This window comes from Rhinatrema bivittatum, chromosome 7 (genome assembly GCF_901001135.1).
Source record: "Rhinatrema bivittatum chromosome 7, aRhiBiv1.1, whole genome shotgun sequence".
NCBI classification, from domain to species: Eukaryota; Metazoa; Chordata; class Amphibia; order Gymnophiona; family Rhinatrematidae; genus Rhinatrema; species Rhinatrema bivittatum.
Genome location: NC_042621.1, coordinates 136,461,142 through 136,488,954, shown reverse-complemented (window position 1 = coordinate 136,488,954; position 27,813 = coordinate 136,461,142). Strand labels below are relative to the sequence as shown.

The 27,813-nt window shown below is 43.9% G+C and overlaps 1 protein-coding gene across 6 annotated transcripts in view; it reads left to right on the top strand.

The window, feature by feature from the left end:
- Window positions 1–27,813, top strand: part of VAC14 (VAC14 component of PIKFYVE complex) — a 525,003-nt gene that overhangs the window by 101,486 nt on the left and 395,704 nt on the right. For 5 of the 6 annotated variants that reach the window (XM_029609230.1, XM_029609228.1, XM_029609232.1 and 2 more), the window contains exons 12-13: window positions 2,573–2,717; window positions 3,612–3,677. In XM_029609230.1, the coding sequence (XP_029465090.1) occupies window positions 2,573–2,717; window positions 3,612–3,677 (211 nt within the window). The remainder of the gene's footprint in view (window positions 1–2,572; window positions 2,718–3,611; window positions 3,678–27,813) is intronic. The other variant, XM_029609234.1, reaches the window with a different exon arrangement.

Genomic DNA, 27,813 nt, shown 5'->3' with positions numbered 1-27,813 from the left:
ACAGGTGTCTGGAAGGTGGGAGTGGAAGGTATTTATGTTGCTAAGGGAATTTCTGTAGATGAGGAGAGTGTTACAGAACTGGAGATCCTGGAGGGTTTTTCAGATTCCGTCCCTTCCTGTATAGATTTCAGACTTCACGCTCATAACTGAGTGATACTATCAAATTTTAATGATTTTACTGGGTTGTTGAAACTGGCTGGTAAGGGGTTTAATAACACAGATTAGTCATTAGGGCTATTTCTTACTGTGACTTTCAAAACCAATTTAAAAACAGAGGGTCATGATGTGTGGAAATGTCACGTGGGCTTGTCCTCCTCTATACTCAGCTTGTTCCCCTGTCAGCTCCCGAGATACCACTGCCTCTCTGGGATGGGGACAGTCAGGCAGCGTCCCAGTTTCTGGAGGGACTCTCTTCCTATGTGCTCTGCTGGGTTCCCTGCCTGTTCATCCCACACCGGAGGAGGGCGGAAAGATTTCCTCGGCTGTGCAGAAACCAGAAGGGAAGAACCACCCCCAGCACAGGATGAGGTCTAGCAAGGAGCAGCCTGCGCTGCAAAAGACTGGAAGCCAAGCCACATGGCTACTGCTCTCTGTAGCCCCAGGCTTCCCCTTTCAAACTGCAACTGAATGGAGAGGAGCGAGGGAAGAGGTTCAGGGCAACAAGGTAGCAAATAAGCCTTGAACCCCAGTTACTCTTGTATTTTCGCTTTAATTATGAAAATTGGGGGTGAAGTGGGGTAGGGGTGGGTGGGAAGGATCTATGGGCCAGTGCTCCGGTCGTGAAAGGTTTGGCGTGCTGTGGTGCCAGTTTCCATGATTTATAAAGAGATCTCATTATTGAAGCCACTGCAGATTGTGAATCAGAGTTGCTTCTGATGGTATATTGGCAGGTGCTGATGGTATAAAGCTTGGCTCCTGTGGGCCCAGTGGTAGTCCCCTGCTCACAAGGCTGCGAGAGAGAGAGAGAGGCTAGGAAGAAGAGAGTTAAGGGGGGAGGGAACGAGCCAGACCGAGACGTGGAAGAAAGAGGCTGGAGGGAAGATGATACAAAGAACAGCGACCAAAAAAAAAAAAGCAAAAAGTTAAAGCAACAAGCAAAAGAACAATAAGCACAAAGAAACACACAAAATCTATTAAACAAGGAAACGTGAATATTTCATGATGGCTAGTTTCCTTCTCTGGCACAGAAATGTGTTTTATAATTATGACCTCCCTGACCTCCCTGAGATTTCGACAGACCGGAACTGGCCTGCTTGCTTGTAGGAAACTAAGAAAAAGCGAAACATCAGTTCTAAGCGTAGGGCACGTCAGAGACATATGAAGGGAATGAGCTTGGGGGTTACTGGATGCTGAAATTGAAAGAATGAGAGTTATCAGGAAGGGAGCACACTGGAGTGAGGGGGAGGGGGAGGGTGAGGGTGGAAGAAGCAGACAGACAGACACACTTGAGCATGTTGATCTTATAAAGCTAGCTTCCCTGTAAGAAATGGGGCTAAATGGGGGAGGAAAAAAAGGACATCGCCCGGGTGCCCAAGTATTCTAAATATTTTTCCAGCCCTGTGTATTGGTCCAGGTTTGGCATCTGTTGACATTTCTGACATTCAGCTATACCATAAGCCTATGTATCCATATATAATCAGCACTCTATGCTGATTATATATGGATGACGTTACAAATGAAAGATGCTAATGAAAATATATTCTGGTTTTATTTAAAATGCACATGCATTCAAATTTGAATTCAAATCAAAGCACAGTGGCTTAGCATTTATGTGAGGTACATATGCAGCCGTCCAGCAATTAGTATAAATAGACTGACAAAAAAGAGAGAGGCAGCCTGGGATAAATGGGAACAAGCAACAGCTATTTACTTTTGTTATCTACACTGCACTTTTGGCATTGACCTGATGAAGGGAGCATAGCTCTTGAAAGCTAGTCACAAATGTATTAAGCTAGTTCAATTAAAAATAAACCCAAAAAAACCTGCAGCTTTATTTGTTTGACCTCTTTCTACATATTTTTAAAACATTTTTATTGAAGAAAATCCTCATTAAACCACCTAATACAATACAAGTTGACTATATAACACATTTTTTTTCCTTATAAAATAACACATCCCCCCTCCCTTCCCCCCCAAAAACATGAGAAAAACAAATATATGTGGATGAGGATATCAGATCTATAAATGTATAGTGCCAGAACCTACCCAAGAATATGAAAAATATACTGATCTTATTTCTACATATTTAACTTGACTAACGCAGCAACCAGAGCAAAAATTGAGTATTCTAGTCATATGGCAGCACAGTCCTGTTAAGCAAGGTGGATCCCCTTTCCAGATAATGCTCTTAATCCTTATGTACATTTACTCTGCTATACACAGTCTGCTGTTGATGAACTGTATTGCCTCTGGCTTTAGTCTCCATATATATGGCAGACTGAATTCCCCTGTATGGGAATTGATGATTTGGGATTTCAGGGTCAGCTTTTTATCTATTTAATTTTTTTTTTTTTATTACTTCTTTGCTTCTTTGACAGTTTTAACATGTTTCTTTTCTAACTCATCTGAATAGTGCAGAGAGAATCCAGGTGACCCTTAACTTGGATGGTATAGTGCATGTGCTGAACCGCCATCTTCATGACTCAGCTATTGGGATGATGACCAGGATAGCAGTGCTGAAATGGCTCTACCACCTGTACATAAAGACTCCTCGGAAGGTAAGAACCCCAGCGTAATGGGGACTGAGCATGCGCATCTCTCAGTTTTCTTTGTTGGCAATTTGTGTGCAAAGTTTGGTTTGTAGTAACATCGATTTGGTGATTATAAGCTTGGTTCTGGCTGTTTTGTCTTCCCCAAAGAAATATCGCACAGAAGCCAATCTGCTTCAGATCAGGTTTAAGCGTCTCTGTGCTGGAATAACAGGAGATGCTGCAGGTCAGGGTTGAGGTACACTGATGGAGCTCTGTAGGCGATCAAGACTAAAATAGCAGGTGGTTTTAAGCAAGATGAATTGGCATAGGCTGTACATGGAAGAACCTATTCAGACTGAATTGAAAAAGTGCTGATAGTTTTAGAATTACCCAATTCATTCAGACAATGCAAAAAAAAAAAAAAAAATTAAATTGTGTACTTTAAAAATAAAGGATTTGATTGAGGGCCTGCTTTTCAGAAGCATTTGTGCACATAAAATGCTGTTTTATATACATAAATGGGCTTTTAGAAAATTGCTCAGGGGCTGTGTGCATGAAAGTTCAAGCAGAAGCGACCCTGCATGTGCCTTTATGTGCAATGGAAACAGGGGGTGGAGTTAGGGCGGGGATAGTATTTACCTGCATTCTGCTCCTATGTGCTGATTTTTTTCCACAGCGGACCTATGCATATTATTCCACTCTGAAACTTTGGGCTGAAGTCTGTGTGTGCTTTCTACACACAGACTCTATCCCTAAGTGTGCCTTTATGAAATTACCCATTGGGCCCATCCTGAAGTCTGTTATTTAAGGCATGTTTGGTTTGCCTGGAAAATCTAGGTCTAATTATACAGAGCTCACCATTAGGCCAGGTCTAGTCTGCCTTTACTCTGAGTGTGATTGTAATGTTGCATCTGATTTCAGATGTTCCGGCACACAGACAGCCTCTTCCCCATTTTATTAAGGACCCTGTCTGATGAGTCGGATGAGGTGAGTGCAACTTGGGGTACAACCTTCTCTGCCCTTTTTAGTAGTAATTTGCTCTTATACTCCGGTGCCTGATACATTGTAATAATAAAAATAATTGTCTTTAGCGTGCAGTTCTGTTTTGAAATGGGCTCCAGTGTATACCCAGGTATCTGGAGTTGTGAGTCCTGAATACTTCTGGTCCGTTTTCATGTAGCAGTGCTCTTGCTGCTGCTGCTTTTGAAAATGTGAGCCTATCCGTTTTTGCTACGCACATTGTTTTTTAGGAGAACAGTGCTGTTAAAGGTAAGCTGTTCGTTTATAATTTGTTTCGGGATAGATATAGAAGCGTTCATGAAAATGTAGCCTTTTGAATGTTTCATTTGTGGTTAATCTCTGTTGGGACTTACAGTATAATCAGGGAAAGCTAATCATCCAGCTCTTTGTGCCCCAGTGTCGCCATCCAAGCAAGAACCCTGCATCATGCAGGAAGACAGAGGGTGGGAATCCTGTGATTTCATGACATAAAGTGAATGTTGGTAGGGCTGCACCTGTACCTGACACTGTTTTCCATCTGACACAATGACATTCCAATGTGCTGAGTTTTCTGCTTTTGTCACAGTGCAAATGGGGGCTGCCCTTTGTTACATCTGATGAGATTCCTTGTTGATACTGATGCCAGAGTAACAGAAGGTGGACACTTGCATGTATAACCCCCACTCTGATATGCCTGTCCTGCACGGGTAGGACCATAAAAGACTTTGTAAGTTCTTTGAGGCAGGGACCCTGGCTAGCTTTTCTATCCGACTCCTTCCCCAGGGTATAGACTATTTTTATGGGGGGAGAAAGAGTGAACTTTCAGGGTCCAGTGCAGGGGTGACTAGCTTCTGGTTGTCCCTGGGAAAGGAGTAATTTCTCATCACTGTGTGTGCTGCATACCCAAATAAATACACTGGACACACTGGGTTAGTGTCTAAAATAAGTCTTTTCTGATAAAATGGTTGCAAGTGGCACAATAAATGTTTCCAGTACTATAGTTTTCTCTCTTTGGTTACAGTCTTTACCTCTATCTGTGCAGGAATTTTTCAAGCAGACAAGTGATCAAGTCCACCCTCCTGGGTTAACTAAAGAGGTGGTCCCCAAAAAGGAAATAACACCAGAGTTGCCCCTTGCAATGGTTCACCACCTCGGAGGGCAGGTCTTCCCTATCCCTGGAGGTCCCAAACACAGGGTTCCCCGTTCCCTGAATCCAGGAAAGTTCCATGTCGTTTCACCGATCAATTGGCATCGATGGAGGTTCAAACAGTGCAAAGATCGAGAACCACACTGTTCCTGGGTGGGGGGTGGGGGAGAGCTCATCCTCCCCACATTGAAAGGAACTAGTCTCCATGGGCAGGAGCCCTGAATGACTTAGCCTCCCCTCCTGCTTGCTGGAGATGACAGTGCAGTATCCTTGTGAGAGAGGGTGAGCAGGAGCCTGGGCAAGCAGATAGCTGCCGCACCTTCGGTGCCATGCTTAGTAATGGTTGCCAGTGCACATCTGTGACCTGCATACCGTTGATCTGATTCATCGATGTCAGGACTGCATCAGGCACCAGGACTGCCATTGAGCGCTATGGTCACCCTTGATGCTGTTGAGGTGCCAGGGTGCCCTCGATGCCATTGGGGTACTTGTCCACCCTTGATGCTGTAAGGGCCTTCTGTGCCATAAGTATCTGTGGACGTGGCTTGATGCACCGGAGTCATTGAGCGCCTTGGGCCTTGATGTGGCAGAGTAGTGGCACAGACCTCTAGTGTCGGGGACCAGGTCTGCTATCAAGTTCCATGGTCTCCCTCGATGCCATCAGAACCACCCTCAATGTCGATGTTCTCAATGCCTCGGTGCCATCAATGCCCTCGATCCCTTCAAGGTGCGTGAGTGGCCACCCTCAATGCTGTTGAGGTATGTGGCCTCGATGTTACGGCTGCCCCAGATGCTGTCCAGGTGTGGGGCCTCTATGCCGTGGCTGCCCTCGGGGCCATCTAGGTGCATGGCCTCTATGCCGTGGTCACCCTTGGGGTTGTCTAGGTGCGTGGCTTCTATGCCGAGGCCGCCCAGGTGCATGGCCTCTATGCCATGGCCGCCCTCGGGGCCGTTTAGGTGCGTGGCCTCTATGCCGTGGTCACCCTCGGGGCAGTCTAGGTGCGTGGCCTTATGCTGTGGCTGCCCTCGGGGTTGTCGCGGTGCGTGACTGATGCCATTGAGGTGCAGGGCCACCATGGTGGCTCTTGGGGGTGTTGGCCATTGATGCCTTTCGTTGCCGCTCTTGACAATGTCGAGCACCACCAGTCAGATGTATTGGAATCGCCATTGAGTGCTCTGGTTGTCCCTGAGGCCATCACCACCGGGGCTCTTCAGAGCCCTCAAGTGCCACTGAAGCCCTCGAGCGACAATGATTTCAGCCTTGAACAGATCGAGCACCGGGGTCCCCATTTACTCAAGGCACCCTGGTACGTCGAGGCATCAAGGCACAGTGGTCTGGTGTCTTGACAGGGTATTGAGGGGCATTGGGTTGTTCCATCCCTGGCCTATGGCTGTCGGGCACCTTGGATGCCGATGATCTCAGGGGCCATTTAACCGCTGGGATCGAGGGAATCTGAGGCCCTGCCTGGATTTGTGCACCGAGAATCAGTCGAGCGATAGTGCTCTACTTAGTTGCCCTAAGGTTCAGCAAGTCTATTTCATGAGGGAGACTTTCCAGAGCAGCACTCTGGTGAAGATTAGGGGTTTCTCCCATCCTGCAGTCATCTTTTGATACCTGCTGAGCTCAATGGGCATTTTTTGATAAGGACCACTATTGCCGTTCATTCTTGCCTCAGGGACCCTACCTCAGGGAGGTGGGTTCTAATCCATCTAATTGGCAAGTATGCCTATCAACCTATCACCATATTTATGGCTGAGGGAGTTGCGGGACGAGGGATCTCACAACAGAGGTGCTGCTCTTTGGTTGCAGTGGCTTGCAAGCTATACTTCCCCATTTTAGAGATAACCCTGACTGCAGACAGGAGAGTCCTGGTTCATGCAACAATTTTTCCATTTACTGGACCACGTGCTTCTTTGGGGGATGTTTGTGCTGTCATGGCTGAGGTATTAATACCTAAGCCAGGTTTGGTGCAATCTGTTCTGAGATCACCCTTGCCCTGCCCTGATACTCTTAGAGTTTTCAGGCCGATGAAGAAATCCTGTTCAACAAGGGTTTGCACTTGTGGCACCCTGGCTTCCTGTCTCTTAGTGGAATGTTTCTGGATTTCTTCCCTGTGGAATTCACTCTGTTTCAGCTGTTCCAAATAGGATGAGGGCTCTGTCTCGATGTGTAACTCCCTACTTGGAATCGGCAGTGAGTTATTCGCTTTAGGGTTAAGTTATACAACCTAGTGACGTGGTTACCCCAGCAGTCCAGAAGTCTGCCTCCTTGTGTTCTTCGCTCCTTCCAAATTCCAGCTAGAATTTCGGGTGGAGGGGGAAGAAAAGCTAAAGCATTCGTGGTATATCTGCAGGGAAAGATACTTTTTCCCCTATATTTTTGCCAAGCTCTGGCCAATATTGCCTTTAGCTTTTCTCACTTCACTGGCTTGCCCAAAGTGTCCTCCTGTTCACCTGAACTGTCCTGTAGACAGGATGGCTAGCTCAGCCCTTCACAGGGTGCAGTGTGGGTGAGCTTCAGGCTTAACAGATCTCCCTGCTTGGGAGTTGGGCTAGCGATCCCATTCGGGGATTGCCTTTCATCCCCTGACACTCTTGATGCTGTCCTGCTGGTTAGCTATGTCTGGTGTTTTGGCACGTAGGGTCTGTCACAGACCCTGCCATTGTTGCTGATTTTTCATCCAAGCATTGGTTGGGTTTTCTGCCCTTTATGCTTATTAGTCAAACATGGGCGCACTTCTGAAGAGGCATTCTGTCCTTTGGATGTCAGTGGACCGCAGTTTCTTTCTGGGGAGTTCTCGAGCCCCAGTTGGTTTTTCGGTTATCTTGTAACACCAAAGAAAACTGTGTGGTCTTTATCCAAGAGTCCTTCTCTTGTTTACACCTCTAGACATTTTCCTGTATCCAGGAGGTTCTAGACCTGCTGTCATGGTCAGGGTTTACTGATCTGAAACCCTGCTTGTAATGTTTTCCACGATGTGGCGGATGCTTCTGCTCATACTCGCATCACTCCCTTGCCTTAGGTGCCTCTGCTACTCATTGGGGTTTTGTGTCTCAGTCTTTTCTATGGTTTTCTCTTTGTAGAATCCAGCTCTTTTCCCGCCAAGACCCCTTTGTAGGTTGGCCACCTCACAAAAAGTAGAGAAGTGGTGCTTTCAGCATGGTGCTGTTTCCCAATTGTCCTGCTCAGACAGCCTATAGCTTGGGATTCACCCGTGAGTGAGGACTACCATCCGGCTTGTTCTCAGAGATAGCAGAGTTACTTACCTGTAACAGGTGTTCTCCGAGGACAGCAGGGTGTTAGTCCTCACGAAATCCATCCGCCTCCCCAGGCAGTTGGTTTCTCCATGTATTAGCTATATCATGGACCGAGGGATTCAGCCTAGGGGGCAGGGTGATGAGTACAGCTGCACATGCTCAGTAGGGCATGTTTGAAAGTTGTAGATTCTTTGAGATCAAGTTCCGTGTCAGGCTTTATCCAATGATGTCACCCATGTGTGAGGACTAACATCCCGCTGTCCTTGGAGAACACCTGTTACAGGGAAGCAACTCTGCTTTCTGAGAGCGAGAGACTGGGGCACATCTACGCAGTAGCTTAGAAAAAGGGAGCCTGAGGGGCTCATGAGGCAGCATACATGCGCGGGAACTCCTACTGAACTGAGAGATTTGACTTTGTTTAATACAGGAATGTCAAACTGCAGTCCTTGAGATTCCACATACTGAGTATGAATATTCATGAATCATATTTGCGTGTTCTGCCGCAGTTGTATGCAGATATGCTTCACATGGGATATGTGGAAAACCAAAATTGCTGTTTGATACTCTGGCATAATATCTTTTGCCTGGAGAAGATTTCAGTATTTTCTGCACCAATATTAATTCGAATACTGTGGTGGCTGCTTTAGGTTCCACTGCTGTAGGAAGCTTTTTTTTTTTTTTTTTTTTAAGAAAGTGTGTAGAGAGAGAACACTTATCAGTATTACTACCTTGTTACAAACAGGTAAACTGTAGAATCACAGAAAGGTTCAGCAGTGGAAGGAAGTCCTTGAATCAGTGCTAAGTGTTCTGCAGCTGTACCCCCAGGCCCTGACCCAGAGGAGCAGGTCTAGGTGATGGGTGCATTGTTTGCAGAGATGTGGTCAGTCAGCGAGAGCTACATTCTGAGTGAATAATGACTATGCTAGCTGTACATTTTCTCACCCTCTGCCCACTGAGTATGACCAAATAGTGGCAACTCCTCTAAATAGATAAGGCAGGAAGAAAGACCCATAGTGCAGCATATTTCTTACATCTGTCAGGTTATACTATGCCACTTCACAGAAGTTGCTCCTACCTGCGCTACATCATCTGTTGGTCTCTTGGGACACCACTAGTATCATACACACTTTCATGCATGACAATGAAAGTGTTAATACAGGAGTGGTACTTTTTTCTGTTAGTGGCAGGTAATCATTAATATACATTTGGTTACTACTAATAATAGTACTAACATCCTTTTCATTACCCTCTGTAGTAATACCCATTAGTAAAAGTAGAGACTGGGAAGCCTGCCTAGTCAACTGATCCAACACCGTGTCCTACCTTTCCTGTTCCCCTATCACTGTCTTCTTTAACTCTTGCAGCTCTTTGTTAATGTTTTTCAGACTGATGATGATATTCTTCCTGTGTTTCTGCTGCTGTAGAGGAAGCAAAGGATTTAGTAACATTTACAGATGATGATAAAGTAGTTGGCAATGAGCAGTGTTAAATTATGGCATGGATATACACCCTCTGTAATGCACTATGAATAGTGCCTGTCAGCTTTTTTTTCTGTATAACAGTGCCATTGCCAATACTGCTACACTGTGGCATTCATTTGTCTATGGATGACACCGCTGTATAATATGATGCTCTTTTCCATTTTTCTTCTGCACTACGTAGGTATGCATGATTTGCAGTTGATGCTTCCTTAACCCTGGCCTCATCTATTTTTGGTAGACATTTCTTGTGGTGACAGTCTTAAAAGACTTGTCAGTAGCTGTTTCGTCTCGCTCACTACTTTCACCAGCATCAGTAGTAGACAAACACGTCATTGGTAGGACAACTTTTTCATTATCCTCTGTAGTAATACCCATTAGTAAAAGTAGAGACTGGGAAGCCTGCCTAGTCAACTGATCCAACACCATTTTAGTAATTGTCTGAACATTGACCTCACTAAAAATCTGCACATTGTAGCCATGTTGAGAAGAGGTATTCCCGGGTCGTGGGAGGAAAGCCTATGCATGTAAATGGCATTTTCCAATTTTCGCCTGTTCTTTTCCAGCAAAATACACTCAGAGAAAGGACAGGCAAGTCTCAAAGCAAAAGCAAGCTTGCGCTTTCACTTTGAAAATTGGTGCAAAGCCTGTGGATAAAAAGCACATACATTGTTAGTCTCCATGCGGACAGTTTTAAAATCTCCCTGTAACTTCCTGGCAGTGCATACAACCATTCCTTGTCTGACAATGTCTGCACAGTGCTAGGTTTATAGGATTTTACAAGTATCTGCATAGACTGACTGTCAGGCCGATTCAGTACAGTGCGCTCAGGCGCGCATCGTACTGTTGATGAGCCTATTAGTTAGTCCCGCTCGATACAGAAAGTAAAATGTGCAGCCAAGCCACACATTTTACTCTCAGAAATTAACTCCTGCTGGCACCGGGAAAGTGTACAGAAAAGCAGAAAAAACTGCTTTTCTGTACACCCTCCAACTTAATATCATAGCGATATTAAGTCGAAGGCCCCAAAGTTTAAAAAATCGGCCTGCGGGTTGGAAAACTGTTGCTCAATTTTGCCGGCTTCCATGTTTCGAACCTGTGGCTGTCAGCGGATTTGACAACAGACGCCAGTAAAATTAAGCATCAGCTGTCAAACCCACTGATAGCCGCCGCTTACGCCAATAAAGAGGCGCTAGGGACGCGCTAGTGTCCCTAGCGCGGGCCCTCATTTGCATACTGAATCACGTGCCCAGGAGAGCAGGTGCTTGCCTCGTAGCGCCGGCTCTTCCGCGTGGTTTACTGAATCGGCCTGTGTGAAAGGAAAGATTGCTCACTGTCTGTCATTGATACAGTTAACTTGTGCTATTGGTGGCAAAGAGAATATTCTAAAGAAGACAGATATATGACATACATTATAAAATTGAATAAATAAATCCTTTAAGTCGTATACAGAATTCAGTTCAGTCCATGCTAGCAGAGAGTCTCTACAAACAATATCAGAGAGAGGAAACTATATATTTTATATCCACTGACCTGACCTGCTATCATTAAGCTTTGTTTAGGAAAATGGCCTTATTTATTTATTTATTTGAAAAATGTATATTTCATCTATATTCAAGTGGATCACAAATGTAGTCATTCATAATTAAAAACAACGAAAACTAAAAGACAATCACTAAAAATTCAACAGAGACAATATAAAACAAAACCAGTTAAATAATGCATAAAACTCAAGAACCAAAAACAGTAGCATGCTGCTGTGAGACAAATTATCTTCAGATAGATGTAGATTCTAAATGAATGAAACTCTTGAATTAAACCCATATTTACCACTGTCAAACGTTCTTTACTGACTTCGGTGGACACTGCTAGGTTTTGCATGCACCATTATTCTTCATCCTTTGGATGCATGCACTGCCACTCCTGCTATTGGATTTTCTTGGGCAGCTCTGAAAGACTACAGTAATAAATATAAATGAAAAGTATTATTTTTTTTTAAAACAGGCCTACATCTGTGTGATTAGGGCAGGTGGTAATGTGTGAGGCCCACTGACTTAAACATGCATATTGTTTGTTTTTTTTTTTTCATTTATATTCAGCCTTTTATGACTTGTAATCCGTTTTGAAGTGGCCGATATTTAGCCACTTAGACTGTAAGCTGTGTAAGCTGTGGTATTTTCCTCAGTGCTAAAACAGAGCAGGGAACAATACCATGGTTGAGGTGCACCTAGTACAGTTTGCAAAATGGCGGCTGTACAGCACAGGGCTACCATTTTGTTTTATCAAAGGGCACAGATGGGCCCAAGGCATCTCCCCACCTGCCCACCCCAGCATTGGCAAAGCCTCAGCGGTCTTGAGAGACCCTCTTGTCCCAACCCCTTCCCATTTCCCCATGAAGCAACCAAAGTAACACTTTTTTTTAAACAATTTTTTATTTTTTATTTTGTGCCCCCCTCTAGGTGCAGGCCCTGCCCCTGAGTCCTCCCCTTCCTGGTCCTTACAGATGAAGCCGTGGTAATCCAGTGAGGCCCTGAAAGACCTTTTGGTTCTGGTCTCAGTGCTACCATTTAAAAATTTGCATGAAATAGGGCAAAGGTTTAACCTCTACCGGCCAGCGCCATGTTGAAAAATGGTGGTGCCTGATCTGGAGCTCTAGGAAGCGCTTTAAGCCCCACTGGATCATCAGGACTTAATTGGTTATGACTGGGGGGGGGGGGGGGGAGGTCAGGGCAGGTGTATGTGAGTGAGCGAGCTCCTGGGGAGGGGGGAAGAGTTGACTAAAAAGGAAAGGGTTTGGGGAAGTGGGTAGGGTCTGTGCCTAGGGACACAAAATTTGTTTAAAAATTATTTTTGTTATTCATGGGGCCTGGAGATTGAACAGGGATCTCTTGTGACCCCCAGAATTTTGCTAATACCCGAGGGGGAGATTCCTTGGGCCTTTCAGGCTGTGGGGCCACCGTTGCACAAACTGTACTGGGTGCACCTAAACCTTGGCATTTTCCCCACTGGGGAAAACATTGCGGGATTCAGAAAGCATTTAAGTGATACATTTGGGAGCATAGGAACATGCATTGGCATCCTGATGCATCCAGAGTTGTAGCCATCTTTCCTTGCAAAGTTTCAGGCAAGCCGCTTTATTTTATTTGCATTAGATTAGGTAGTAACGAGCTGAATTGAATGCATTACCGGGAATTAGGGAAGGAGAGAGAACTGTAACCTCCTAATGCAGCTTGGTAAATAATCCCCTAAAGTTGAACCTGAGGCAGTGGGGAGTGTGACAAGGAATGTCAATAGGATTTGAACCCTGGCTTCTCTGGTTTGCAATTTGTGCTCTAACTACTACTCACTTCTTAAACTGTTTACACATTTTTGTTAGATTTTTTTCCCTATCCATCCTATGTAGAATAATCCATACAGGAATAAAGTGAGTTAAGTGCACAGTAGCCTAACAGATCAGTGCTCACCAAATGCAGCAGACCTAAGTGACATATTTTATAGCATTATCACCTCCCTCCCTGCTAGGCAAGTGCCAACAATACATAGCACAGTGAGCGGTGGCAAGTAGGCTCAGCAAAGCAAAATCTCTCTAATCCCTTCCTCCTCTTTGAAGTACTGTGTACAGGTCTGGCGATCGCCGCTTCAAAAGGATATCATCTGGACGGAGTCTGTCCAGAGAGCAGTTAATAACATGGTCAGTAGGCTTCGTCTTACCCTGGAGGAAAGGAGGTAAATGGGAGATATAATAAGGACATTAAAATACCTCCAAGAAATAAATACACCGGAAGCAGGCCTCTTTCAATGGAAAGGAAGCTCTTAGAATAAAGTATAGATTCAGGAATAATTTAAGGAAATATTTCTTTACAGAAAAGGAGGGCGGGATGCATGGAATAGCTTCACAGTGGAGATGGTAGAGACCAGGACAGTATCTGAATTCAAAAAAAGCATGAGACAAACACAGAAGATGTCTGAGGAAAAGGAAGGGACCATAAGGCTGACTAGCAGACGTGGATGGGTAAACAGGATGGACCATATGGGCTTTATCCGCTGTCATTTTCTATGTTTCTCCTCTCCAAACCCTTATTTATACTCTTTCAAGGCAGACAGGATCTTTGTAGCGTGTTTTGAATAGTCTATAGGTGACTTTTCCACTGTAACCCGCTCCGAGCATCTGGTAGATGAATATGATTTATGCAGATTTTAGCAAAATCTGCAAGAAAAAAAAATCAGACTCTCTCTTTTCTCTGTGGATCCATAAAAAATCCTGAGCAGAAGAGCACATGTTTACTTATGAGAAGCAGTATTTTTTTTCTCATGGGTTTTGATTTGTTCACGCTATTGTTTTGTGATAACTCCACTGGCGGATCCATCCCTTCAGCAGAGACAGCCTTATAATTATAACAGCCTAAGGCACCCTAATTGAAAGCCTAATTTCCCAGCAGGAAAAAAGATGGACAAACCACTTAATTTTTCTAGACTCCTGTTTCTCACTTAATTCTATTTTCATGCTTTTATTTCCCTGGGGAAATGTAATGGTTTTCGGACTTGCATTTACCAAAGAATTAGCTTCCAGAAATGTGGCATATGTATTTTATCTCCACTGTTTTATCTTTTTTGGTGGCAACCAGAATATTGATTAAGGAGAATTTTCAAAGGAATTGCATGTGTAAATGTAACATTCTTTTAAAGCAATTTTCAAAGGCCCATTTACATGCTTACAGGTGAATTTTCAAAGGAGTTTTGCATGTAAATGTAACATATCGTAGCAATTTTCAAAAGCCAGTTACCCACATTGTGCATTTAACGTGGGTAAAACCTATGGGGTAGATTTTATAAATTTGTGCACACGCGTACTTTTGTTCATGCACTAGGCGCGAACAAGAGTACGCGGGATTTCAATAGATACACGCATATCCATTAAAATCCAGGGTCGGGGCGCGCGCAAGGCTGCCCAAAATCGGCAGCATGTGCGCGCCGAGCCGCTCAGCCTGCCTCCTTTCCCTCCAGCCTCCCCCCACTCCCTGGCCCTATGTACACCCCTCCCTACCTTTGTTGAACAAGTTACGCCTGCTCGAGACAGGCGTAACTTTGCGCAAGGCAGGCCAGCTGCTGCGTGCCATGTTCTAGTCCGGGGGCTGGTCCGGAGGCCGCGGCCATGCCCCTGGATGACGCGCCGTCGCGACACGCCCCTGACACGCCCCCCCCCCCCAGGAAAGCCCCAGGACTTATGCGCGTCCCGGGGCTTTGTGCGCGCCGGAAGCCTATGCAAGATAGGCTCGGCGCGCGCAGGAGGGGTTTGGGGTAGGTTTTCGGGGATTACGTGCGTAACGTACGCACGTAGCCCTCTGAAAATCTACCCCATGGATAATTCAATAGCGCATATTGTAGAAAATTTCAAAAGCTAACTTAAGAACATAAATCAAACCCAGCATTCTGTTTCCAGCAGTGGCCAATCCAGGATACAAGTATCCAAACATTAAATAGATCTCGTGCTACTAATGCTGGTAATAAGCAGTGGCTATTCTCTCTAAGTCATCTTGACTAATAGTTTACGGACTTCTCTTTTAGGAACTTGTCCAAATCTTTTTTTAAACCCAGCTAAGGTAACTGCCTGGCAACAAATTCCAGAGCTTAATTGTGCATTGAGTGTAAGAATTTTCTCCAATTTGTTTTAAATGTGTTACTTTCTAACTTCATGGAGCACCCCCCTCGTCCTTCTATTATCTGGAAGAGTAAACAACCAATTTACATTTGCCTGTTTTAGTCTTCTCGTGATTTTGTAATCCTCTGTCATATTCCCCCCCCCCCCCCCCCCATTCCATCCCCTTTATCATTTTGGTCGACCTTCTCTGTACCCTCTCCAATATATATATCTTTTGAGATGCAGCGACCAGAATTGAACACAGTACTCAAGGTGTGGTCTCACCATGGAGCGATACAGAGGCGTTATGACATTTTTCTATTTTATTCACCATTTCCTTCCTAATAATTCCTAACATTCTATTTTGCTTTTTTGACTGCTGCAGCACATTGAGCAGACAATTTCAATGTATTATCCACTATGATGCCTAGATCTTTTTCCTGGGTGGTAACTCCTAATATGAAACATTGTATAACTACAGCATGGGATTTTTTTTCCCTATATGCAACACCTTGCACTTGTCCATGTTAAATTTCATCTGCTGTTTGGATGCGCGATCTTCCATTTTTGCAAGATCCTCCTGCAATTTGTCACTATCCGCTTGTGATTTCATTACTCTGAATAATTTTGTGTCATCTTCAAATTTTATCACCTCACTCGTTCCCCTTTCCAGATCATTTATAAATTGTTAAAAAGCACCAGTGCAAGTACAGATCCCAGAGGCTCTCCAGTCTGAAAACAGACCATTTAATCCTACTGTTTCCTGTCTTTTAACTAGCTTGCAGTCCACAAAAGGAAATCTCCTCTTATCCCATGAATTTTTTAATTTTCGTAGAATCCTCTCATGAGGGACTTCTGAAAATCCATATACACTACATCTACTTTATCCACATGTTTATTAACGCCTTCAAAAAAAATATAGCAGATTTCTGAGGCATGACGTCCTCGGGGTAAATCCATGCTGGCTGTGTCTCATTAAAGCATGTCTGTCTATATGCTCTATGATCTTGTTCTTTAGAGTAGTTTCCATGATTTTTCCTGGAACTAAAGTCAGGCTCATCAGTCTGTAGTTTCCCAGATCACCCCTGGAGCCCTTTTTAAATATCCGGGTTACATTGACCACCTTCCAGTCTTCACGTACAATGGACAATTTTAATAATAGGTTATAAATTACTAGTAATAGATCTGAAATTTCATTTTTTAGTTCTTCCAGAACCCTGGGATATATACCATCTAGTCTGGGCAATTTGCTACTCTTCAGATTGTCAATCTGGCCTACTACATCTTCCAGGTTCACTGATTTAGTTTAGTTCATCACCCTTGAAAACCATCTCTGGGACAGGTATCTCCCCAACATCTTAGCAAAGAATTAATGTAGTTTTTCCATGATGCCCTTATATTCCCTAAGTGCCCCTTTTACCCCTCGATATTCTAACTGTCCAACCGACTTCCTCTCAGGCTTCCTGTTTCGGATATATTTTAAAAAGTTTTTATTATCAGTTTTTGCTTCTACAGCCAGCTTCTTTTCATATTCTTTCCTAGCCTGTCTTATCAATGTTTTACCAATGCTTGCTTTTTCCTGTTTTCTTCAGGTTAGACCCTTCCAATTTTTTTTAAAACTCTTTCTTTATCAAAGTTGTCTGGCATACAATATTTTAAAAGTTGTCAACAAGAAAAAAACAGGGTACAATATACAGAGGGTATCGATATCACAGTTACAAAATAATTCAAGTTCCCCAAGTTATTTTACAGTAATTCACACAAGATGGGGCCTATGGTGACCATAGTATTGATAATATATTTCCCATATAGTTTCATACTTAGAAGATTCCTTTTTTAAATTAAGACAAAGCTTTTCCAAATTGTCCACATCTCTCACTTGTGCTTTACAGTGAATTATAATAGGATAAAATTTCCAGAAGTTAATCATAGTTACACTGCAAACTTTCTGATACATAGGGGAGCCAGACAGGGCTGCCCGCTGTTGCCTCTCCTATTTGCCATCAGCTTGGAGCCTTTGGCGGAAGTGATCCGGAGGGCGGGGGATGTGCATGGGATATGCAGCAGTGGGAAGCAATACAAGATAACATCATCCGCATATAATGTAATCTTCTCCCTTTTAAAACCAATGATCTCCTTGCCAGTGGTGATGTCCATGATAGAACAGTTTGGTAGGTTATCCAGCTTACGGATTAACCCAGAAAAGTCCGAGATCCTCCAAGTGAACTTCTCAGCTGAGTTATTGCGAGTGGACAAACTCGCAATAACTCAGCTGCCTCGGCTTAGACCAACTTATGCAACAAAATTATGGCCCTCTAATTCAATCATTGATGGGGGACATTGACAAATGGGAGTGGCTGCGGTTCTCATGGTTTGGAAGGATGGCAGCGATTAAAATGAATCTATTACCTAAAATAAGCTACCTCTTTCAGGTACTACCTTGTTTACTTCCGGCTGGGGAATTGCGGCCACTCCAGTGTAAACTGTTTGCCTTCATTTGGCGTAGACGACCCCCACGGGTATCTTGGCAGCTATTATACAGTGCGGAGGGAGGGAGGACTTGGATTGCCATCCTTGCTGCATTATTATGTAGCTTCCCAACTGAAATTTGTAATAGACAGTCACGACCTGGGTTCCCTTAAGCAGGTGGGTATTGATAGAGCAGAACGTAGCAGGCGGGACTCCACTACAGGCTTTGTACTGGCCACTGTCCTGCACACCCCGGGAATTGGCTTCATTTCCCCCAAACCTTCAAACTACACTACACTCATAATTTGGAAACGATGGAAATCTAAATTAATAGGTACAAAGCAATATTCTGCTTTATCATCTATTCGGCATCTTCGGGAATTCCCCATGGGTAAGAGGAATCCGGTCTTTCGGAGATGGGCACACCGGGGTTTGATTAATCTAGGCCAACTGTGGCAGCAGGGGATGGTTCCCTTTTTCGATCTCCAAACCATGTTCCAATTACCAAGGGAGCATTTTTTAGCCTATGCACAAGTATGACACTTTATGGGCACCAAGGGACCCTGACAGGACCTACAACATCCCCGATCCATATTTGAAGGATATTGTATCTTGGCTGGAAGGGTACAGAAGGGTATATCTAAGGCCTATCAACTGCTTATCAATAGCTAAGAAAGGAGGGCCACACATTTGGTGGCGTGGGAACGAGATTTAAGAACCCAGTGGAGTGGGGAAAACTGAGAGGAGAGTTTCCGGACGCTCGGAAGGTTTTCAGTGTCCGCATCAATGATGGAAAACCGGTATAAACTCTTATATCGGAGGCATTATTCCCCAGCAAGACTGGCGCGATGGCATCCAGAGCGATCCCCTCTATGCTGCAGGCAGTGCACTCAAATTGGCACGTTCTGGCATATGCGGTGGCAGTGCCCCAGGATACAAAGGTTCTGGAGCACATGCCAGCAAATGGATGAAGCTGTACTGGGAGTTCGGGTCCCCCTGCAGGCAGGTTATTGGCTTTTAGAGCTTCCACATCAGGACTTAGATGATGAGAGACAGAAAATATTTCTATTCTTTACGACAGCTGCTCGTATATTGATTGCAGCCTAGTGGCGAACCCCGGACCCCCCCGGGCATCTCACAGTTGTGCACCAAACTGAGGCAAATACACTATATGGAGAAACTGACGGCTCTTAGAAAAGATACCTTACCCAAGTTTTCTAGAATGTGGTCCGCACTGATACGATATGTTGGGAGGGTGGAATGGACTCGCTGAAAGAATTCCTGTACTGCTCATGTACTTTTAATCTGTTTTATTTTATTTTCTTGTAATGTGTATGTCTTGTGGCCAAACCAGGGGGGTAGACAATTGTTGTTGAGGGACTGTCCATACAAAGTCCATTACGGGAACCTGAAAGGGCATTTGATATGGGTGGCTGAGAGAGATCATCTTGGAAATGTGACAATGTGATTTCTTCTGTATAAAGGGCGAGGGAGGGAGGGAAGTGAGGGAGACATACTAGAATGAGTCAGTATTTTTGCTTGACTCCCAGATTTAATTTGAGCGATCTGTATTTTTGTGTTAGCCAGCACTGTGTATGTATCTGGAAGTTATTATCTTGTTGTATGTTTTATTATTCATGTTTCTCAATAAAAATGATGATTAAAAAAAAAATTCCAGAAGATTGCAATTGAGAATCTAGCCGCCAATAACAGCTGCCCTACCAGTCTATTCAATTTTGGGGGTATAAGCAAGCCTGTCCAACTACCCAGCAGACCTAATAGAGGTGTAACATGAACCGGGATGCTAAGAATGTCAGATATTTCTTTGGTCACTTGTGACCAAAACCGATGTATACTCTGACAAAACCACCACCATGTATGTATGTGCCTCTCTGCCTGCATCCCCTCCAGCAAATGGGGCTCAGACATGGAATAAATTTAGAATAATACTCAGGTGTATAGTAAACTCTATGCAACAGCTTAACCATGAGTTCATTCCGCTTGGCACATATGGTAATATGGTGTGCCTATGTACATATGTTCTTCTAGGCATTAGCATTGATTTCACCCTAAATTCTTATTCCAGGCTTCGATCAAGGAAGATGCAGTGTCCAAACCATACTTCCCCTTTAAAAGGCCCCTATACCCCATAGCAATCCCTTTGCATTTGGCCCCCGAGTCAGTTAGCCATGTCTCCACCCCTTTCAGGGGACGAAGAGGTTGAAGTAAATTAAAGTGTTGCCCAAAGCGATCCTTAATTGAAAGGCAGTCCTTGACCCTGGATCTAGTTTCAGCTTCCAAATCCAGAAAAATCTACAAAAGCATCATCCTCCCACAACTGGGATATAAAGACTAAGCCTTATCTCTCCAGCACTTAAAAGGGTCAGAGAAAAATTATAACTTAATAGTATGGGGTTCTCATATAAAAGTGCAATAGGAGAAAAGATTCTCACTATTTATCCCCAAAAATGTATTTACTTGTCCCCAGACAGAGAGGGTATGTGCCAGTACAGGGCTTGTTTGACAGATTTTTACGGCATATAGCAGAACTAGGGGAAAGAAAAGGGAGCACAGCTAAATTAACCGTTTCTGCCTGCACTTTTTCCAAAACCAGCCACGTTGCCTCCAACCCCATTCAGCCAATCAGGCAGGCTAACCAATCTGCTAGCCCAGTAATACAAGCTCAGATTGGGGAGCACCATACCGCCCCGCGATTTAGGCAACCATAACTGCCCTAGCTGCACCTGGGATTTTTGCTTCCTCCAAATAAATTGAAGCGTTAATATATGTAGCTCTTCCAAAACCGTGGCATGCACCAGACAGGGGAGATGTTGAAACAAGTACAGCAATTGAGGTAGGATGTTCATTTTAAGTAGACCAATCTGACCCGCTCACGAAATGGTACGGTAATCCCACACAGCTATATCTTGTTTAATCTTGCTTATCATTGGTCCACAATTTTTAACATATACTTTTTTAAAGTTTTTAGTTATATTTATACCCAAATATTTGAAACTATCCTCTGCCTGACAAAAAAACAGAAAAACATTCTGGAAGAAGTATACAATCCGTGAGAGAAAATATTTCTGACTTCTCTAAATTTGTTTTATATCCTGATGGGCTTCCAAATTTTTTAAGAAGGTCAAGGAGTGCAGGTGCCGATGCAAAAGGTTTAGTGATGTATAAGAGGATGTCATCGGCATACAAAGAAATAAGATGCCATTGTCCTCCAAATCTCACACCTATAATCTCTAGGTGCTGATGGATTGCTTTCACAAGGGGTTCGATGACTAGGTTACACAATAAAGGGGATAAAAGGCATTCCTGTCTAGTGCCACATGCAAGCCCAAAAAAGGGGGCAAGGTGCCATTAATAAGCAAGCGTGCCTGTGGTCATTCATACATTGCTGAAATCCATGCTAAAAATATATCCGGGATAAATGTACAGGTTATCACTTCAAACTGAAATGGTCAAGATGCTCTGTCAAAAGCCTTTTCTGCATCTAAGGATATTAAAAGACCTGAAACACCCTTTTACTTAGCTAGATGTAGGATATTAAACAGTTGCCTTGCATTGGAAGAAGATACCCTGCCCTGGACAAAACCAGTTTGATCATTATGGATCAGTTTAGGGGAGGACCTGCTCTAGCCTCATTTGCAAAGTTTTAGCCAGTATTTTTATATCAGAGTTCAGAAGAGAAATGGGTCTATATGACCCACACTCAACATCTTTGCTAGGCTTAGGAATAAGAAAAATGGTAGCGTCCACATATCTCTCAAAGAGGACGTGGCCAACCCAGCCACATTGAAAATCGAATATAAAAAAGGCACTACCTCTTGAAAAAAATAGAAAATATATATATATAGGGTAGCCATCTGGGCCGGGACTCTTACCTCCTGATAATACTTTTACAGCCTTTGGGATTTCTAACATAGAAATTTGCTCCACCAGCCTCTCAATCTGACACGGTTGAAGTTTAGGCATATCTAGACCATTCAAGAAGGTGGTTTTATCTTGTTTGGTCGCATGAATAGAGTCAGTGTATAAATTTGTAAAAAAAAAATATTTTTTTTAATTAACAAATAATTGCTCCAGTTTTTTATAATTAGAAATGAGAGTGCCATCAAGCTTCCTAACCTTGAGAATATAGGCCTTACTAGCCCATTTCTTCATAGCTCTAGCTTTATATACATGGCTTATCACCATGTATATAAAGTTTTAATCTAGTAAATTTTAAGAGCTTTACCAATCTTATCAGGTTCTAAAAATTGGAGCTCTCTCTTAGATGCTTCTAACAGTCTTAACGTTCGAGGTGAACCATTATGTTTATGAAGACTTTCCAAGACCTGAATTTTGTCCATAAGAGCTTCTGCTTATTTTTTTTCATCCCTTACAGAGAAAGCTGGCAAAGCCAATTATCCTTCCATGTAGGTAAGCTTTACAAGCCTCCCAATGCTGAGTAGGCTTACAGTCCAACTCAGGGTTGTGGATGTCATACTCCTTAATGGCCTCCTGAACTAAAATTTGAAACTGTTTATTACCCATTAGGGAGGGTAATAAACAAAAAAGATCGCACCTGAACAGTCTGAAAAGAGTTATAACTGAACTGGGTGGTGATCAGAAATGGTGTTGGGTAAGATGTTGCTGCCTTGCATCAAGGGAACCAAATTAGGGGAGCACAAAAAAATTATCTACCTACTTGTACATGTTATGTCTTGAAGAATAGGTGACTGGGAGCTGGGGAGGGAGGTCCCTGGCCACAGCAGATTTTAATGGGGGGTAGGTAGGAGGAGCCAGGGAGGTTCAGCTAGGTAGGCCTGGGCCCCAGGCTCAGTTACATTGTAATAGCAGGAATGGGAGTCAGAGTTCCGGGGAGGGCCAGCTGGGCAGATCCGTGCCCCAGGTTGAATTGCAAGAGGGTGCTTCTAGGGCTACAGAGCCTTTTTTAATATAGTGCTCTTTTTTCTTTTTTTTTTAATTTGGGGGGATTTTTTTTGCAGTGTAATGATTTGGGGTTTTTGGGGGTTTTTTTCTGGGTTTAGCAAACAAACGGAATTGAAAAAAACTTAAATGCACTTAAAAAAAAAAAAAAAAAAAAGCTGAAATGAAAAATAAAACAACCAAAAATGAACTGAATCCCTATGTTGTATCATTTGTCAAAATCTGTATTATAATTAACTTAAAACACAGGGATAGTGGAACATAGTTCATTCCTAATGAACAGATTAGGGGAAAAGCCTGGTTGAACAGCCACACCTTTGCTTTTTTCCAGAAAGTGAGGTAACCTGATTCATGATGAATGGGTAGTGGAACCTTGTTCCAGATCTTGGGAGCAGAGTAGCTGAAGGCCTTTAGTCTTGTTCAGGTCACTTTAGTGGAAATCAAGGGGGAGGAAGGGGAAAAAAAGACCTTTTGGGAGGATCGGTGCCCGCTAGTGAGAGTGAAGGAGGCAGGGAGATGAGAAAGAGTTCAAAGTTCATGTTCCCTTGACTTTCCTAGTGATGGTGGAATGAAAGGAAGTACCAGGTAAATTGTCATGGGACGATCAGTCCGCATTTTTTTCAACACTAGCTAATGGGTCAGTGACGTAAATCTCCATACATCCAAAATTATTCTGGTTTTGGGGCATTGCCAAAAATGAGGATGTTATCTTCTTGTCTCTTGTTTTTATTATACCACTTATTGCTGTCCTATTGTAATATTTTTCATTTTAATGTTGGGAGGGATTTGTTAACATGAAATAACAGGGAGACGCTTGTTCCCTTTTGTTACAGGTGATACATAGAACTGCATGCTTGTCCTAGCACAGATCTGGATTAGAATTGAATGGAGTTAGCTTCCTTTCAGCCTACTAAAAGATGTTTTCAGGTTCCCAAGTTCATGAACTCAAAAACAAATTTTTGAAAAAGCATGGGCCTAGTCACCACTAGGGGTCCTACAAAGACTGATGCACTAGGGCACATTTAACTGCAATTTGAGAGCATAATATCCTACACTTGGAAAAGGCAGCAGGGAGGCCCTGCACATCTTGGGAAAGGCAAACCTTTTTATGAGTGTGTTAGTGTAGTGTCTGTGGTGGTGGTGCTTCCTGTGCGCATATATATATATATATATATATATATATATATATGTTTGTTTTTTTTTTGTCAGTTTTAAGAATTGTAAATCGACAGACATTTTGAAAAGAAAAAGCAGAGCTTAGATGCAAAACCACTAAGTTTCAAATATAAAATATCTGTTATGCTTGGCGATCTGCAGTCTGCTTTCATGAACCGCTGCATTCACCCTCCAGGCCAGATCTTCCCAGCTGGCTTCCAATGCGGCATGATCCCTCCTGGCCTCTTCATTGCAAGATGCTGCTGATGCTCCACGTGGCAGGATGCCACTGACTCCTGTTGGCCCTGCTTTTGCTAGGGCGCGCGCACCCGTCGCCCTACTTAAAGGACCAGCGATGGGAAAATCCTCAAGGCGCCTCCTGATGGACCTCACTTGCTCAGGCCTATAAATGGCCCTTGCTGACCCTCCTTCAATGCTGCAGCAACAGGTCCCCCTACTCTTGCAGTAGAGCATGTTGCTCCAGCATCTTGTCTTCAGTTCTCCTTGCCTGCTTGAGCTTCTCTTTGCCAGACCTTCCCTGCCTATGTGTACCTGCTTCCCTTTCCTATGGATACTCAGTTTTGACCTCAGCCTGATCCCGGATATGCTTGACTGCTGCCTGCCACTGACCACTGCCTGCCATCAGATACACTTCACCGCTGCTTGCCCTGATTATCGCCCAGACCTTGGATTCGTGTGACCTCCATCTGCTTTGATCCAGCTACCCGAGGACGACCACCTCTGCCATTAGCAGAGACCCTACCTAAGACCTGCCAACCCTGGCACCCAAAGGCTCAACCCGAGGGGAATGAGGGCTGGTATAAGCGAAGCTCCAGCTGGGCCTCTGCTTCATCCGGGTCTGCCTGCCTATGGTGGAAACCTGCAGGGCTCCTCCCTGTAGGTTGCACCAATCCTGCCTCAGGTCAAGGGTCTACTAACGCAATAATATCACACTGCCAATAATTAGGTATGTTATTCCTACAGTGTAGCCCTACCCTTAGTTCCTCTCATGTGTTATATCATGTGATAAACTATGAAAGGCAGACATTTTTAATTGGACTTTTTCTAGTATTGTAATAATTTTCTATTTATACAGCTTTTTTTCACCCAAACAAGGATGCAGAACATCAGGGAAGTACGCAGGCTTGCCAATAATGAAATCAACTGAATAGCAAGGCTGTTTGGTATGAAAAGTATCTAGCAAGCTGTGTGATCATTTGGCAAGTTACCAGAGAAGAGAATTAATTTAAGCTTACACACATGAGTCCTAAAATAATTGTTTGTAGAGGAATGATGCCTATATATGTCATCAAATTGCTGGTGAAAATATTTATATTGGATTGAAACGAATAAGCAATATGTTACCGATCTCTTATTACTTCTCCCAGGGGCCTTCACCGGAAGGAAGGGAGCAACCAGAGCAATTGTATGGGATGCACATTGTAAAGGGCTCCACAGGCTCTCTGCCTTCCAGAGCCAAAGGAGGCAGAGCCCTCTCTCCTCCCTCCCCCACAGTACCCAGTTTACTGCCAGTGGCATCCTACAGGATGAGCGTGATACTGCTGCTGCTTCTTCCCCTTCATGACAAAAAACACATAGGGCCCTATAGTCTTGTGGTATCTGCTGTCTGGTTAATAAGATATGGATTGTATAGAGTGGTCCACGCTGGACGGGGAGCCAGAGCCATGGGACGGATTAAAGGGCAGCACAGTACGGCAGCCGAGTCTGAGCAAGTGGCTGATTGATGTGGAGTGGACACAAAAATCAGGAATTATGAAGAAGTGGGGATCAGGGAGAGAGGAGGACAGGGAATGTGTTGTAAGAGCCCAGGACTAGGGGTGAGAGAAGACCAAAAATCAAGATTAGGGGAATGGCTTTAAAGAGAGGTCATCACATGGGGGGGAGATGGAATAAAGACCATGGATCAGGGAACGTAGAAAGGAAAGGGCTCTAGATCTGGAGGGGATAGAAGAAGAAGGATAAGTACTTGGCCTTGGGGGGGAGGTGAGGTCCATGGAGGAAGGAGAGGATCTGGGCAGTCGCAAAGGGTGGGCAAACCAGAAAACCACCCTGATCGCCAAGCCATGGGCAGTGCCACAGACAGGAAGATCAATGTGTGAAGGAGAACACAAGAACAGCATTGCTGATAGAAGCATCAGTACTCAGTGACCTCTGTGGATGGTATGGAGAAAGCAAAGATCCTTAAATATCAAGAGATGGAATCAGAAACCAAGAAAATGTGGCAGAAAGATACAGAACTAGCCCCAATCATACTGGATGCCACTAGTCTGATTAAGAAAACTTTTCAAGCACATCTTGATATGTTTCCTGTTATGATTACAGCTTATGAACTCCAGAAGGAGGATCTCTTTGTTACAATGCGAGAACTAACAAGGGCATTAGCAATACATTTGAGAGACTGAGATCATCCCCAACAAGCCATGCTTTACGAATGAGGTTCATTCCTGTCAAGGAATGTGCAAAACAAACCCAATTGAAAAAATTTCCCTGTAACAAACCTTTTTGAATCTGTCTGTGAGTCTGAGGGCACACAAGCTTAAAAGAAAAAGAGGGCTGCCAAAAGCTTCTCTTGCCCTGGGCACTGTTTTGTCCTGCATCTGCCCTGCCTGGGATGAGGGAGGAGAGATGGAGAAGGGAGAAGACCTGGAGGGTAAGGAGGAGGAGGCGGGGCACTGCTTACTTTCTGTCCTGGGGCCCAGTGTGTTTAACATTGGCCCTGACACCTTCATCCAACTCTTTAACACATCAGTATCCGTTGATAATTTCATAAAACATCTTCACTTTACATTGCACATTCTCAACTAATGTTGTCTACCCAATAACACAACTAACCAACCACAGGCTGCAGGACTAGAGGTGTGCGCAAACCTGAACTGTGAAACTGGCGATAACTAGACTTGTTGCCTTTGCATATATCTACTTCAGCAAGCTAGCCTGACTTAGATCTCTATTTGGCTGTGGAGTTCATAAGAATCCTTTTTCTGCAAATTTTCTGTGATCAATAAAAGTTATAAAGATGTCCGGAAGCAAAATGCATTGATTTTGGCCGTTGGTGGACCGTGCCGTTTGTCAGGGAGGTTGGTTCACTTTGAGAATGCTTTTGTGGCCATGACATCTTCAGTCATTTGTGGGACTCCTGTGATGCCTGCTCTCTCCGCCCTAGAGATGGCGTCTTGAGAACAGATTTGAGATATGTTGACAAAGCAATGAGAGGAGGCTTTCGCTGCTTACTTGCCCATGTTGTGCTAATTAGTGTTGGTCATAACTTTCAAGTAGTGGCAGTTCAACAGTTTTCCAGCACTAAAGGGCCTATTTACTAACTGGTGTTAACTCCCTAATTCGGTGGTTGACTTGCATTAAAAACATGTTATTGGCAATGCTAAAAAAAAAAAATAAAAATTGGTGGGATGTGGAGCTGTGTTTTATGCAAATGTGTGCAAAGGAACTTGTTAATATAAAAAAAAGCTTAATGAGGATTACAATAAACCTTGTAATGTTAACTAAACCTTGAAATGTTAACTACATCAGCTATTTTAATTGTAACCTGCCTTGGGCTTCAAAATGTTAGGATGGGCATTCACGTAAATATATAAATATAATGTATAAGTAAGGCGTGCAGTTAACTTTCTCTGAGAGCATTAGTAGGCTAACACACTTGCTGATACTTTCGGGTCTCCCCAGGATCTTTAAAGAGACAGGCAGGCTCGAGCTACAAACTCCCCCCCCCACCCCCCATCCTACTCAAAATCTTTCCTCTCAAACCAGATCCCTCTCTGCCCCCCCCTCAGCACACCCCCATAACATATGTAACTTTCTTAGCTCCCCATCTCCTGCACATAAGGGGCAAAGGGAAGCCTTGGGTAAGCCGGCATGATTTTAAATTATGGACCCAGCGGTGTGAGTAACTAGAGATCATTCCTGTCCTGGGGAAACCTGGAGGCTCTGACTTGTAGGGTCATGAGGAGAAGAGAGAGAAGGGTTGGGCAAGATCTTTTGGGCATCGGGTGGGAGGGAGTT